This window comes from Carcharhinus amblyrhynchos, chromosome 30 (genome assembly GCF_965287045.1).
Source record: "Carcharhinus amblyrhynchos chromosome 30, sCarAmb.v2.hapA, whole genome shotgun sequence".
Classification (NCBI taxonomy): domain Eukaryota; kingdom Metazoa; phylum Chordata; class Chondrichthyes; order Carcharhiniformes; family Carcharhinidae; genus Carcharhinus; species Carcharhinus amblyrhynchos.
The window spans coordinates 15,566,782-15,581,840 of record NC_137353.1 but is presented as its reverse complement, the minus strand read 5'-3'; the positions used below and the strand labels follow the sequence as shown (position 1 = coordinate 15,581,840).

Here is a 15,059-nt window from a genome sequence, read left to right as displayed (position 1 = left end):
TACTTTACTGGTTAAGACTTCATAAACTAAGATCACATTTTTAGCATAAACATTTTAAGATTAAAAATATATTTTGATAGTTGACATTTAAAAAGGGAGAGCTAAAGTGAACAGCACCCCCGTTTATTGTTTGTAATCAGAGAACAAATGTATCACCAATGCTTCTATAAAATTAGTTGACAGTTATTGCATATTGGAGAATGATGCTAGGGAGCAGAAAGGGTTGAGAAACAATGGACCTTTGTTTACAGGTATGTGTTCTCTTACGCGGCTGTTTCTTCTAGGTCTGTTTCCAGAGTAGGGACTTAAGGACATCATTTCCAGTGAATATGTTAATACAGTAGAACTCAGTAAGCCAATAAGATTCAATACAAATACATAACATTTCCTCCCCCCTTAAATTGAATGTCCCCAATTAGTTCAAAACGAGTCAACATGAACAGTAATTAATAAGTCACTATTAATAAGTCAGACGGTCTGAATGTTGTCACTCAGAACAGTTGACGGTGAAGCTCTGGTGTCATCTTCTTTACACTGGTGGCAAGCTCTGGCATTTTGGTGTTTCCACATCATTGATGGTTGGCTTGACCAGTGTTGACATAAAAACTAGAGGTTGTCTCTGCGTCTGATCAGTTCATGAGGCGTTGCTTTCCTCAGTGTCTTTTGGTGTCGGGGTTGTAGGAAGGTTCAGGTCAAGACTTATGTATTGTTGAATCTGGATTTTCAGCTGGTTCCGATTCCAGCAGATCTTCCAGCCAACAGCTGGTTGCATGTCTCCTCAGGTAATGTCGGACGGGATTTTCCTCCCCCTCAATAGTCTTTCACAGTGGCAGGATTTTATGGTCCCGTCATTATCGATAGGGATTCCTGTTGAATGCACCCCTCATCACTGGGAAACCCAGAGTGGAGGTGCGCCATTGTCGAGACCAGAATATCCTGCTGGCATAAACAGCAACAAGACTTCAGCGGTCATCACTGGTCTACACAGTGTAAGAGACAGGTCCATTCTGTGCAGGGATTGTGACGGGAACCCAGTTCTCTTCTGTGGAATAATTCTTAGCCAAAGCTCCTTGTCCTTGGTGAAAAATTCTATGTTTTGCTATCCCACCATTCCATTTGTCCTTGTTGTTGCTGTTGTACAATCTCTTTTTGGAAGTTTGAACAGATTGAATGCCGTTTATAGTTGTCTCCGTCATTAATATTGTAAGAGAGGGCTTGGTCGTGGAATATCAAGTAGATGATTAGGTTTCATTAAAGGGAAGTCGTGTCTGACAAATTTACTGGAGTTCTCTGAGGATGTGTCTAGGGCGGTGGATAGAGGAGAGCCGGTGGATGTGGTCTTTCTAGATTTTCAGAAGGCGTTTGACAAAGTACCTCACAAGAGGTTATTGCAGAAGGTCGAGGGACATGGAGTTGGGGGTAGGGTGTTAGCGTGGATAGAGGATTGGTTGTCAAATAGGAGGCAGAGAGTGGGGGTCAACGGGTGCTATTCGGATTGGCGGATGGTGACTAGTGGAGTGCCCCAGGGGTCAGTGCTGGGGCCTCAGCTTTTTACCATTTATATAGATGATCTGGAGGAGGGAACCGAGTGTAGGGTGTCAAAATTTGCTGATGACACCAAGATTGGGGGAACGGCAAATTGTGCAGAGGGTGTGGAGAGTCTGCAGAAGGATCTAGATAGGCTGGGCGAATGGGCCAGGAAATGGCAAATGGAATTTAATGTTGGCAAGTGTGAGGTGGTCCACTTTGGTAGGAAGAATGGTAGGAAGGACTATTACTTACGGGGCGAAAAACTGCAGCAGGCGACGGTGCAGAGGGACCTCGGGGTCCTTGTGCATGAGTCGCAAAAACCCAGCTTGCAGGTGCAGCAGGTGGTCAGGAAGGCAAATGGGATGCTGGCCTTCATAGCGAGGGGGATTGAATATAAAAGTAGGGAGGTCTTGCTGCAGCTGTATAGGGCATTGGTGAGGCCGCAGCTGGAGTACTGTGTGCAGTTTTGGGCACCGCACCTGCGCAAAGATATTTTGGCCTTGGAGGGAGTGCAGAGGAGGTTTACTAGGCTGATACCGGAGTTGAGGGGGTTGAGCTATGAGGAGAGGCTGAATAAACTGGGCTTGTACTCGTTAGAGTTTAGAAGAATGAGGGGAGATCTCATTGAGACGTATAAGATGATGAATGGGATGGACAGGATAGAAGTGGAGAGACTCTTCCCACTCAAAAAAGACAGTAGGACTAGGGGGCACAGCCTCAAGATAAAAGGGGGGCGGTTTAGAACGGAGTTGAGGAGGAACTTCTTCACTCAAAGGGTGGTGAATCTCTGGAATTCTCTGCCTGTTGAAGTGGTGGAGGCTGCCTCGCTAAATATTTTTAAGACGCGGGTTGATGGGTTTTTGATAAGAGAGGGGATTAAGGGTTATGAGGAGAAAGCGGGAAAGTGGAACTGAGCAGTGACAGATCAGCCATGATCTTATTGAATGGCGGGGCAGGCTCGAAGGGCTAGATGGCCTACTCCTGCTCCTATTTCTTATGTTCTTATGATATTCCCACTTATGCAGTCTGACAGATTTCCTGGTAATGGCAATCTTGGAAGTCCATCTGCATTACCGTGTTATCTTGATAATTAATGGTATAAGTATGTGCAGACAAAAGCAGTGCACATCTTTACGTTCCACTTGCTGCATGTGACATACAAGAAAGGCAATATTGCAAAAAAGGCACATTAAAAAAACAATATTACAATAATCGTGGGGGGCTTCAATATGCAGGTGGGCTGGGAAAATCAGGTAGGTAGTGGATCCCAAGAAAGAAATTTGTGGAATGCCTAAGAGATGTTTTTTTGGAGCAGCTTGTGACACAGCCTACTAGGGAACAGGCAATTCTGGATTTAGTGTTGTGTAATGAGGCAGACTTGATTAGGGAACTTAAGGTGAAGAAACCCTTAGGGAGCAGTGACCACAATATGATAGAATTTATCCTGCAGTTTGAGAGAGAGAAACTGGAATCAAATGTAACGGTATTAGAGTTAAATCAAGGTAACTACAAAGACATGAGGGAGAGTTGATTGGAAAGGGACCCTAGCAGGGAAGATAGTGGAACAGCAATGGTAGGAGTTTTTGAGAGTTATTCAGGAGGCACAACAGAAATTCATCCCAAGGAGGAGGGAACATGCCAAGGGGAGGATGAGACATCCATGGCAGACGAGGAAAGTCATGGACAGCATAAAAGCAAAAGAAAAAGCATACAAAGTGGCAAGGATTTGTGGGAAGGCAGAGGAATAGGAAGCCTTTAAAAGTGAGCAGACAACTAAAAAAGCAATAAGGGGGGGAGCAGATGAAATGAGCGTAAGCTGGCTAGTAATATAAAAGAAGATAGGCAGAGTTTTTTCAATATATAAAAAGCAAGAGAGAGGCAAAAATAGCCATTGGACCACTGGAAAAATGAGGCTGGAAAGGTAATAATAGGAAACAAAGCAATGGCAGAGGAACTGAATAGTTACTTTGCATCAGTCCTCATGATGGAAGACACCAGTGGGGTACCAGAGCTCCAGGAAAATCAGGGGCACAGGTGAGTGTAGTGGCCATCTCTAAGGAAAAGGTTCTAGGGAAACTGAAAGGTCTGAAGGTGGATAAATCACCTGGACCGGATGGACAACACCCCAGGGTTCTAAAAGAGATAGCTAAGGAAATTGTGGAGGCATTATTGATGATCTTTCAGGAATCACCAGAGGCAGGGAGGGTACCAGAGGACTGGAAAGTAGTTAATGTTCCACCGCTGTTTAAGAAGGGATGGAGGCAGCAGAAGGGAAATTATAGGCTCGTTAGCCCAACTTTGGCAAGATTTTAGAGTCCATTATTAAAGATGAGATCACACTTGGAAGTATGATAAAGTAGGACTGAGTCAGCATGGCTTTGTTGGGGGGAGGGGTCGTGTCTGACGAATCTGGTAGAGTTCTTTTGAGGAAGTAACAAGAAAGTTAGATAAAGGAGAACCAGTGGACGTGATTTATTTAGATTTCCAGAAGGCCTTTGACAAAGTAAAGTCATAGCCCATGGTGTTAAGGGTAAGAGCCTGACATGGATAGAGGATTGGCTGAGTGGCAGAAGGCAGAGAGTGGGGATAAAGGGGTCTTTTTCAAGATGGCAGCAGGTGACTAGTGGTGTGCCTCAGGGTCAGTGCTGGAATCACAACTTTTCACAGTATGCATTAACGATTTGCAGGAAGGAACTGAAGGCACTGTTGCTAAGTTTGCAAATGATAGAGATATGTAGAGGGACAGGTAGTATTGAGGAAGCAGGAGGGCTGCAGAAGGACCTGGACAGGTTAGAAGAATGGGCTAAGAAGTGGGAGATGGAGTACAAAGTGGAAAAGTGTGAGGTTATGCACTTTGGAAGGAGGTACGGATACATAGACTATTTTCTAACTGGGAAAATGCTTAGGAAATCAGAAACACAAAGGAACTTGGGAGTCATTGTTCAAGATTCTCTTAAGGTCAATGTGTAGGTTCAGTCGGCAATTAGGAAAGCAAATGCGGTGTTAGCATTCATGTATTCTAGCCCTCTCAACAAGAGCAGGGATGTACTTCTGAGGCTGTAAAAAGCTCTGATCAGACCATATTTGGAGTATTGTGAGCAGTTTTGGGCCACATATCTAAGGAAGGATGTGCAGGCCTTAGGGTCCAGAGGAGGTTCACAAGAATGATTTCTGGAATGAAGAGCTTGTTGTATGAGGAACGGTTAAGGACTTTGGGTCTGTACTCAGAGTTTAGAAGGATGAGGGAGGATCTTATTGAAATTTGAAGGATCCTGCGAGGCATGAATGGAGTGGATGTGGAGAGGATGCTTCCACCAGTACGAAAAACTAGAACCAGAGGGCACAACCTCAGGCTAAAGGGAAGACCCTTAGAGAGATGAGGAGGAATTTCTTCAGCCAGAGAGTGGTGAATCTGTGGAACTCTTTGCTGCAGAAGGCTGTGGAAGCCAGGTCATTGAGTGTCTTTAAGACAGAGATAGCTTCTTGATTAATAAGAGGATCAGGTGTTATGGGGAAAAGGCAGGAGAATGGGGATGAGAAAAATAACAGCCATGATTGAATGGTGGAGCAGACTAGATGGGCAGAGTGGCTATTTCTGCTCCTATGTTTTATGGTCTTACGTGTGATCCACAAATGGTAGTTAGCAGACGATGGCCCATCAGCAATGTAAGTTCTCTACAGGAACTGATGACATTTTTTTACTCCAACGATGATTCCTAATGCTTCCCTTTCAATCTGTCATAGTTACTTTCAGCCTTGCTCAAGGTTTGAGATGTGAAAGCAATGGATCTTTCTTCACCCGATGGCATGATGTGGGAGACCACCACTCCTACACTATAAGGGGATGCATCTCAAGCTAATTGTAGGATAGCAGAATAAAATGCATTAAAACCTCATTTAAGTAATGCTTCCTTGGTTTGCATGAAAGCATTATTGCATTGATCCAGCCAGTTCTTGTTCTGGGACAAGAGGTTATGTCATCATTTCAGAATGATGGCAAAGAATGGAACAAATCTGTAATAGTTCAACAGTCCTAGGAAGGAACACAACTGCATAATATTCTAAGATGCGGACATCTCTGTATTAGCCTTAACCTTTGAAGGAGATTCGTGAAGGCCAGTGGCACCAATCACACGTCCCAAATACTCAATGGAGAGCTGGAAGAACTTTCACTTCTCCTTGTGGATTTTCAGACCACAGTCTTCCAATCCCTGCAGAGTGGTATCCAAATTCCAAAGATGTTCCTCTCCGTCCCTTCCAGTGACTAGGATGTCATCCAGATAACAATGGACTACGCTTAGTCCACTCAGGATCTGATCCATTGCCCTTTGAAACAATGCAGAAGCAGAGGTGATACCAAATGGCAAGCTTTGGTACCAAAACAAGCCTTTTTGTGTCATGATTGTCAGAGGTTCCTCTGACTTATCGCCCATGTTCATCTGGAAGTAAGCCTGGCTCAGGTCAATTTTGCTGGAATGTTAGCCTCCTGCCAATCTGACAAACAAGTCTTCAATGTGGGGTAACGGGTGCTGTTCCATACATAACATTGGATTACTGGTGACCTAGATATCTCCACAAATCCTTATAGATCCATCCGTCTTGATGACTGGAACTATTGATGTGGCCCATTCGCTAATTCTGATACGTTCCAAGACTATTGTCTTCACAAGTCGTTCCAAATCAGCTTCCACCTTCGCCTAATAGCAAATGACATAGACCGTTGCCTTCAAGCATTTTGTTTGGCTTCCTGCTTTTATTTTCAGTTTAACTGTAATATTTTACATGTGCTCAAATACTTCCTCAGAACCAAGTGTGCTTTAAAACTTTTGTGGGGCCTTATTCTGGTCATCATGTTGATTTTGGCCCAGTTCAATTAAATCTGCTGTTTACCTATTAAGTTGCACAACTACTTGGATGTGACTCTTCAGTGGAACCACTTTTCTTGTATACATCTTCAGCACTATCCTTGATGACTTCAAGGGAATACGTCAGGTTTCTCCTTGTAAACAGCCTCTGGCACCAGCAAGACTTCTGCCCCTGGTATCAACCTGCATCCTTACTGGCTGCCCATGCAGCAGTGGACTGACCTTATATCAGTGTGTAGCACCAGCAATGGTGAGCACGTTCAAAGATAATTCCTCCTCAGACTGAGTGTCACTATATTTTTATCGATCCTTTTGTACAGCATGAACCGTTCTCTTTTTGTTCTGATTAAATACTGACTTGGTTTATTCTTGTTTCTTATTTTTACTTAGAGCTTGCTTTTTCTTCTAGCAGGCATGCTCAATGTGCCCTTTTTCTCTGCAGCTTCAACATACCATGTTTTCACACCAGCATTTAGCTGCAGAATGCCTTGGCTTTGCACAGACAGGCTGCCTTTACACCAGTGACATGTACAAATTTCGAGGTTCGTGGGTGTCAATTCAACTGTCATTTTGTGCAGTCGGGTACACAAGCTCAATTGTTGAGCTGTCATTGCAGCAAGTTCCATAGAAACAGCAATTTTCATGGCCTTTTTCAGAATAAGGTTACTCTCCGTTAACAAACATTTCTGCATCGCTTCACTGTGCAGACCACAAACGAATCTGTCCTGAATAGTATCATTCAGCACACCTCCAAACTCCCAATGTTCTGCTACAAAATGCACAATTGACTCTCCCTCCTCTTGGTTTCTCTTGTGGAATCTACAGAGCCCTACAATCACCAAAGGCAAAAAATGTGCTTGCAAAATATCTTCATAGGTTTAGTGCCTGGCTTCTCAGGCTGCACTAAACTACAGAGGAGATTAAACCATCATGCTGAGGAAAGTGGACACCCCAGTATCTTCAGTTATTTTGTTTGTGCAAAATGGTCAAAGCACTCCGCTTAGTAATGCCATTGCTCCACATTTTCATCAAAAGAGTCCCATGATGCCAAAATCTCCCACCATTTTCCTTAGTACTGAAGGTTTCCTGTATGTGCACTTCGCAACCTGTTTCCTTGATTTCTTTTTCTTCACGAAGCAACACACCCTGCTCTATAACTGCTGCGAAGTATTGTTACTCACATCAACACAGCCTGTAAGGTCCAGAGCACGTGAGAAAACCTTATTTTCTAACTTATTTTCCTTGACTTATTCCTTGGTAAATTTGCCTTCCTTGGTGGTTAGCAAGTGCTGTTCGTCATTGCCAGTGTTTATGTTGTAAATTGGAGAATGATGCTGGAGAGCATGGAGGCTTAAAAGCAATGGAACTTTAATTATAGGTGTGTGTTCTCTTGCTGTGTCTTCCCAGCCTGTTTTCCACACTAGGGATTTATGATGCCACTTCTGGTGAAAACATGAATACAGCAGAGCTCTGTAAAGCAGTAAGAATTAATACAGTACATCACTTTCAAATACAATAATGTTTCGAAACATATTGAGATTGTAATTCAGCATGTTGTATTAAATGTGTGCACTATTTGAACAACTTCACATTGTTATTCCCTCTTTTGTAAAGAGTATGCTAACAATGTTTCCATTCAGGAGCAGAATGGGAATAGCCCATCTCCTTTGACGGATCAACATTACCTTTCATTCTTTTCACTGTTACAAAATCTTCTCTGAGGAAATTTTATGAACTGTGGACATTGCTGACTAGGTCAGCATTTATTGCTCATCCCTGTTATCTCTTGAACTGCATTTGTATCTGCAATGAGGACTTACATAATTTACTGATGTATTCCAGATAGTTCCCTGCATTCACTCTGAATTTTTTTCACCTTCCACTACTGCTTCCCTCCTTGGATTCCCTGCATCTTTATCAACCTGCCAGATCATTTACTTTTAAACTCTCTGCCTATTATCTTTTCATTCAAGGGTTTTGCAGTGACCCAATGCAGACATTCCAGTGCTGCCTTTTGGTTAATGCTGCAGTACTGCAAGTTAAGAACATAAGAAATAGGAGCAGGAGTAGGCCATCTAGCCCTTCGAGCCTGCCCCGCCATTCAATAAGATCATGGCTGATCTGTCGTGGCTCAGTTCCACATTCCCGCCCTCTCCCCATAACCCTTAATCCCCTCTCTTATCAAAAACCCATCAACCCGCGTCTTAAAAATATTTAGCGAGGTAGCCTCCACCACTTCAACGGGCAGAGAACTCCAGAGATTCACCACCCTTTGAGTGAAGAAGTTCTTCCTCAACTCCCCCCCCCCTTTATCTTGAGGCTGTGCCCCCTAGTCCTACTGTCCTTTCTGAGCGGGAAGAGTCTCTCCACCTCTATCCTATCCATCCCATTCATCATCTTATATGTCTCAAGTTCTTTTTGATAATTTGAAAAACTTGTACTGCTTTGTAAATTATTTCAAAACATGAAAGCTATGAATTTGGTGCAAGAATTGTACCCTTTTGTAAATATTGTAGTTCAACAAACTCTTTTAAAAGATACAGCACATCAATGCCCAAAACAGTGAGTTTTGTTGAATTCTGTTATATTGTTTTGTGACTTAACACTTCACATGATGGATTTCTAGCCATGCAGAGCACATGCCAGTCACAGCAGGCATTTTCCTGAAAGAACCAGGTAAATAGGAAGCAGAAGTGCCTTGCTCTGGCCAATACATTATTGGCTGGTTACATTAGCAGAGACCGAAAAGCACAATGGCTGTCTGCATCTCAGCCAAGCCATATGCAGGGAGCTACAAAGCTGAAGTGAGAAACATGGCTTTTAAGGATAAAGATTATAATCATGATAAACACTTAACATACTTCCAACAACTTTCTCTGCATTATTTTAGTCGGTTATTGTCTGAACCATAACAGCAGAGAGGAGTTTGATTTTTTTTTAAGTACGTGTATTAGACCTGCATTGATAAGAATCTCAATGCCCTGAAACAGATGGTTGATGTAATTATTTTTCCACAATTAAACTGAAACATTTTCTGATTTGCTTTGGGAGTGAATTAAAAAGTTCTGTATTCTCATTGTCTTATTAGTATTACAATATTGTACAAAATTGGTCAAATTAACCAAGCCCTTTATCAACTTGTCCTGTTTTCTCTTCACAGACGATCCAGCCTTGTCATTACCACTAAAATATTCTGGGGTGGCAAGTATGTAACCCAACATTTACTTATTAATAGATTAAAAGTTATTTTTAAAGACATGTAATTGAGCTATTACAGTGCTCTCAGTTAGTGAATGCAACCTACAGCTACGCTTTTCAGGGCCAGAAAGGTATCGGGTCAATGTGAACTCAAGTCTTCTGGGTTAGCTGGGCTGAACTAGAGGACTGCCATTTGACACTGGTGAACTAGAAGAAAGTCAACTATTTTTCATGCATGAGGATAGGATTGGGCTTGGCTTGAAGAATCTGCACTTACGCCTGGAAATTGTACCCAGCAAGAAGTCAATTCTTTTGGAAGGAGGGAAAATTGTAATTGCTAAGCTTTGACCATTGAGGTTGTGTAACTGTCAATAGTATTATTGGTAAATAAACTGATATCATCTTAACAAACTAAAGGTGCCTGTTTAGAAGGGATTATCAAAAGCGTTTTAATCAGTTGATATAGAGATGTATGAGCTGTTTACCCACATACAGTTATAGGGCACCTTTAACATTTAAGAAAAGTCCTAGGATACTTCACAAATATTAGACCTTATGTTCTGCCTTTCATTATGTTTTCCTCCCTGTGTAGAAACTCCATTCCTTTTTTTAACCCTTGTCATGCAGCTAAAATTGAAATGAACATAAGAAATAGAACATAAGAAATAGAAGCAGGAGTAGGCCATCTAGCCCTTCGAGCCTGCCCCGCCATTCAATAAGATCATGGCTGATCTGTTGTGGCTCAGTTCCACATTCTCGCCCTCTCCCCATAACCCTTAATCCCCTCTCTTATCAAAAACCCATCAACCCGCGTCTTAAAAATATTTAGTGAGGCAGCCTCCACCACCTCAACGGGCAGAGAATTCCAGAGATTCACCACCCTTTGAGTGAAGAAGTTCCTCCTCAACTCCGTTCTAAACCGCTCCCCCCCTTTATTTTGAGGCTGTGCCCCCCAGTCCTACTGTCCTTTCTGAGCGGGAAGAGTCTCTCCACCTCTATCCTATCCATCCCATTCATCATCTTATACATCCATAATGCTGTTAAGGTTTAGGATTTTAACTAGCATGGTTGTGACTTTGGGGGAGGAGGAACTTGCAGGTGATCTCAGGTTTGGAAGTTATAGTCAAAGGAAGTTTGGCAAGCTGCTGAAGTACATTTTGTAGATCTGTATTGTCCAATGTGTTCTTCAATTGCAGCAAATTGGCAAAGGCAATGGCAAGTTATATTAAAGTTGTGGTGGGTGCGAGTGTTACTCTCGAGTGCTATTTTTGTCCTTCCTAATTAAGCAATGAAGAATCAATCATATTGCAATTGGACAGATGCAAATGCTTCCCAGTACATTTTGAACTGGTACTCCCAAGTGACTTAGCAAGTTGAGTAGCAGAGCAGTCAAAACAGGTGCATCCCAAGTTTGATTCCTGACTCCTGATCTTTGCCAAGTTAGCAAATCTAAGCCAGAATCATAATAAGGACACCCATGACATTGGTTTATTAAGGCAAAAGCAAAGGTTGGTTTTCTTTACCTGGTCATGGTCCTTATTGCCTTACTGGCACTAATAATTATGATTCTCTGATGAATAATTGTAAAATGAAACAAGTACTAAGGAGCTACTGGCAACCAATCAGACATTCCACACCTTCAGGAAGAAATTGAAAAGGTTAACCAAAAAACAGCAAGAAATTATATTGCTTTCATCATTTTGTCATTCATTGTGTGCATTTGAATGGAGAGCACACCTATTTCACGTAGGATATGTGTGACTGAAAAAGGCTTGCAATTACTGAGGAATTCAGTTCTCTCACATTTTGCTCTTTGAAGTCATCTGTCTTGCCGTACACAGTTTCACCAGATTTGTAGCCTTTTGAGTTATGTGGAAAACTACAAGTCAAGTTCCAGGCAGAATAGAAAGTCTGGAGTCCCAGGTGACCTATAAAATATAAAAGGGCAATTTTTACAAATGCAGGCAAAATAAGGAAATTGTAGGTGCACACCCCACAGTTTTGCATCAATTCACTTCAATGCACAGAATATTGTGGGAAATATGCCTTTGATTTCTGTACAAGCACCCTTGGCAGGTGAAAATTTGCACTAGAAGCATGCATTGATAACACTTACCTTGTGGGTGAACAAATATGAAGCATTTGTAGATTTGACTGCATTCTTGTTCTAGCTTAGTTATTTGCTTTGTGGTTCTCCCCCTGCTGTAGTGTTATTACTCAAGGAAGTTAAACTTTCCAGTTTTTGTTACTAAATACTAAGTGCTGTATGATTACAACCTAAGAACTATGAACAGGAATAAGTAATTCAGCCCCTCGAGCTGTTCCACCATTCAATATGATCATGGCTGATCTTGTCTCAGCCTCAACTCCATTTTCCTGCTTTTCTCCATTATCCTTCAACCCATTACTAATTAAAAATCTGTTTATCACCTCAAATTTTCTCAACATCTTGGTATTCACCACACTCTGGAGGTGCATGCCACAGATTCATGAACCTTTAGTAGTTTTTCCTCATCGCTGTTTTAAATCTGTTACCCCTTTCCCTGTACCATGGTGCTATGATCAATGCCAGGGAATAAGAATCTCAAACGGGTTGGACAAAGATGAGATGCGCAGGTTAGGTGATTGTCCATGCTAAGTTGCCCCTTAGAGTCCAAAGATGTGTAAGTTAAGAGAATTAGCAGGGTAAATACGTGGGTTTACGGGATTAGGGCCTGGATGGAACAGAGTCGGTGCAGACTTGATGGGATGAATGGCCTCCTTTGCACTTTAGGAACTCCATGACTCTATGATAAGAGCTGCGTCTCCTTCAACCCAACCTCCTGGATGCCTCAAACACAGTCACATTCTCTTTTGGCCAAATTCAAGATAGTTAACCTAAGGGGTGTGACTGCCTTCTGAAACACATCATCCAGGTATCTATTCCCCGTCCCTGATGTGATGCAGCGTCTAGAGTTCAGACTACAACTCATCAACTCTGAGCTGGAGTTCCCTGAGCAACCAATACATGCTTCAGATGTATTCATTAGGAACCACAGTGGGGTTCACCAAGCATAATATATCACCTGGTCTTCCATCCGTATTTTATTAGTTTATAATTTTTTTTTTCCTTTTTCAACTTGTTTTTAGCTTCTTGATCTGTACGGTGTTGCTCCTTATTACATTTAATCTAATTGTGTACAGTACCTGTGCACCTATTCCTGCAATTTGATCACAAAGGATATCTTAACATCTGAATCATAAATAGATATTTTCATAGGTTTACCAGTGTATAGCTCAGTGCTATAGAGGGTTTGAGATTGCAGTAGAAATGTGTTTTCAAACATAAGTCTACTGTTTCTGGTAGCCTTACTTTTACGTGAACTTGTCCACGTCAATGAAGTTTCAGGTATTATTTGGACATGTGATCTAATTAACCAAACTTTATTACTAAATATTGACCGTTAAATAATACCGAGGTTATCATCTGTGTTTCCCTTGCAGGGCAGAGACTGAGCGAGGACTCTCTCGAAAGCACATTATAGAAGGTAGGGCACAACACTAGTACAAAAAATGCTGTTTCAGTGATTGGTTAATGCCCCTATTAAAGTAGGAAATGTTCATTTGATGTGAGCGCATTAAAAGCTTTATAATAACATGATTGAAAGTAATTCCTACTTTGTTGAACTCTACAGTAATTATAAGAATCTTGAATCTTCAGTAAGACAAAAATCACCATGTTCCTGGCCAGGAAAAAATGGAAAGTCGCGCTTACACAGGGCGAAGATCGCATTTTCTTTATCTGGAGTACAGTCATAAATAACTGATCTGGTGTTGCAGAATGCAAAATAAATGATACTGCTTAACTTGGCCAACAGAAGAAGATGCTGTAGATTTGTAGTTTTAAAGAAAATACATTTAATATGCAAAGCCCACCATTCTATTAACCATTTCTGCACATCATAAACTTCCGCAGGGAACTAAACATGCAAAATAATTCATTTGTTCTTTTACTATAAAGTACTAGTTACAGTTTTTATTCTTCCAGCCATATAAAATTTTAAGCAGGCCATAGCTTCGTGAGATTGTCATACTGATCTTTTAATGGGTGTATGTGATCTGCTTTTGCAGGACTGAAGGCTTCTCTTGAGCGATTGCAGTTGGAGTATGTGGATGTGGTATTCGCTAACAGGCCAGATCCAAACACACCTATGGAAGGTGAGTTTCATTGCCTAAGTGGAGAACTATCACTAACTTTTTATCTACAAGTTTAAAAATGCACTCATTTACTCTCTTCTCTTTCTCATCCCCAAAATCTTCCAGAAACTTCCATGATTCAAGAAATAAAAATTGATACATTTTTATTTACAAATCACTAGCCTGAAGTTACCTTCCAATTGAGAAAATATTTACAGGGTTCATTTGACTCATCATTTAAGATACAGATGTAAAGGTTTAATTAATGGGGCATATCAACTCACCTACGTTGAAATAATTTCCAATACCACATTTTCACTTCGCTCCCTTTTTAGCATCTTGTCTCTTCAGTACACATGCTTGTTGAAATACAGTTCCATGAGTAGCAGTAAGCCTCAAATACCCTGTCCGTACATTTTTTGGCTGAGGAACATCCGTGTTTCTCTTCACCAACTCAATGTCACTGAGCCCCCTTGTTGCAACCAAACTACTGGCCTATCTGAGATCAGCTAACTCATCGCAAAGCTGGATTCAAGTGAGAGATACTCTATTTTTTGTTCAATAGGTGCAAAGTTTGCAAAATTTTGATATGGTGTGCTTGTTTCCACCAACCAGTGTCAAGTTTGAGGTGTACAGTTTAATTTAGCTCTCTTTTCATTAAAAATGTAAGCAATCTAGATAATTCACTGGAACATCAGGAAGTGGTAGCATACAATGGGCATGTATAAATTTTATTCCATACTGTGACATTATTAACTGATTTTATTCACTTAATTCAGGTAGCATGTCCACACTCTCCCTTATAGATGGAGGAAGAAAGCTGTTTCTGGTATACTATCAATGTGTGCCCGAGGAGGGACTTGAGAGAAGTTGCCCATTTGGACTCTTCATTGCATAAATTGTCCAAGAGACCTTTTTAAGGAATGATGCTGTTTAAGGATAGTGAATTCCTAACAAATATAAGTTCAGAACATTACACATCCTGTTCTTTCTTTCTTGGTTTTTGCTAATGCTTTTTTGCTAAAGCTAATAGAACTTTTTTTATATATATTTACTTTTAGTGGAAAATCTTTAAAATCAGGTGCCACAATATGGTTAATCTAGTACTGTCACATCTGATATCTGGATTCAGATGCAACAGAGACCACTTAGATGCAGGCTGAAAATATTTGGTCAAGCTTAGTGCAGTTTCCACAGCACTTGTCTCCATGTAGATGGGGCTGAGTAAGCATTAAATGGGTCTAATTCAATTCTAGTTGGTTTAAAATGTATAAGGAGAAACTCAGAACA

General features: G+C 41.3%; 1 protein-coding gene across 11 annotated transcripts in view; it reads left to right on the top strand.

Annotated features, from left to right (window-relative positions):
• kcnab2a (potassium voltage-gated channel subfamily A regulatory beta subunit 2a) overlaps nt 1-15,059 on the top strand; it is a 271,332-nt gene that overhangs the window by 222,974 nt on the left and 33,299 nt on the right. For all 11 annotated transcript variants that reach the window (XM_080214999.1, XM_080215002.1, XM_080215004.1 and 8 more), the window contains 3 exons: nt 9,556-9,600; nt 13,077-13,120; nt 13,704-13,790. In XM_080214999.1, the coding sequence (XP_080071125.1) occupies nt 9,556-9,600; nt 13,077-13,120; nt 13,704-13,790 (176 nt within the window). The remainder of the gene's footprint in view (nt 1-9,555; nt 9,601-13,076; nt 13,121-13,703; nt 13,791-15,059) is intronic.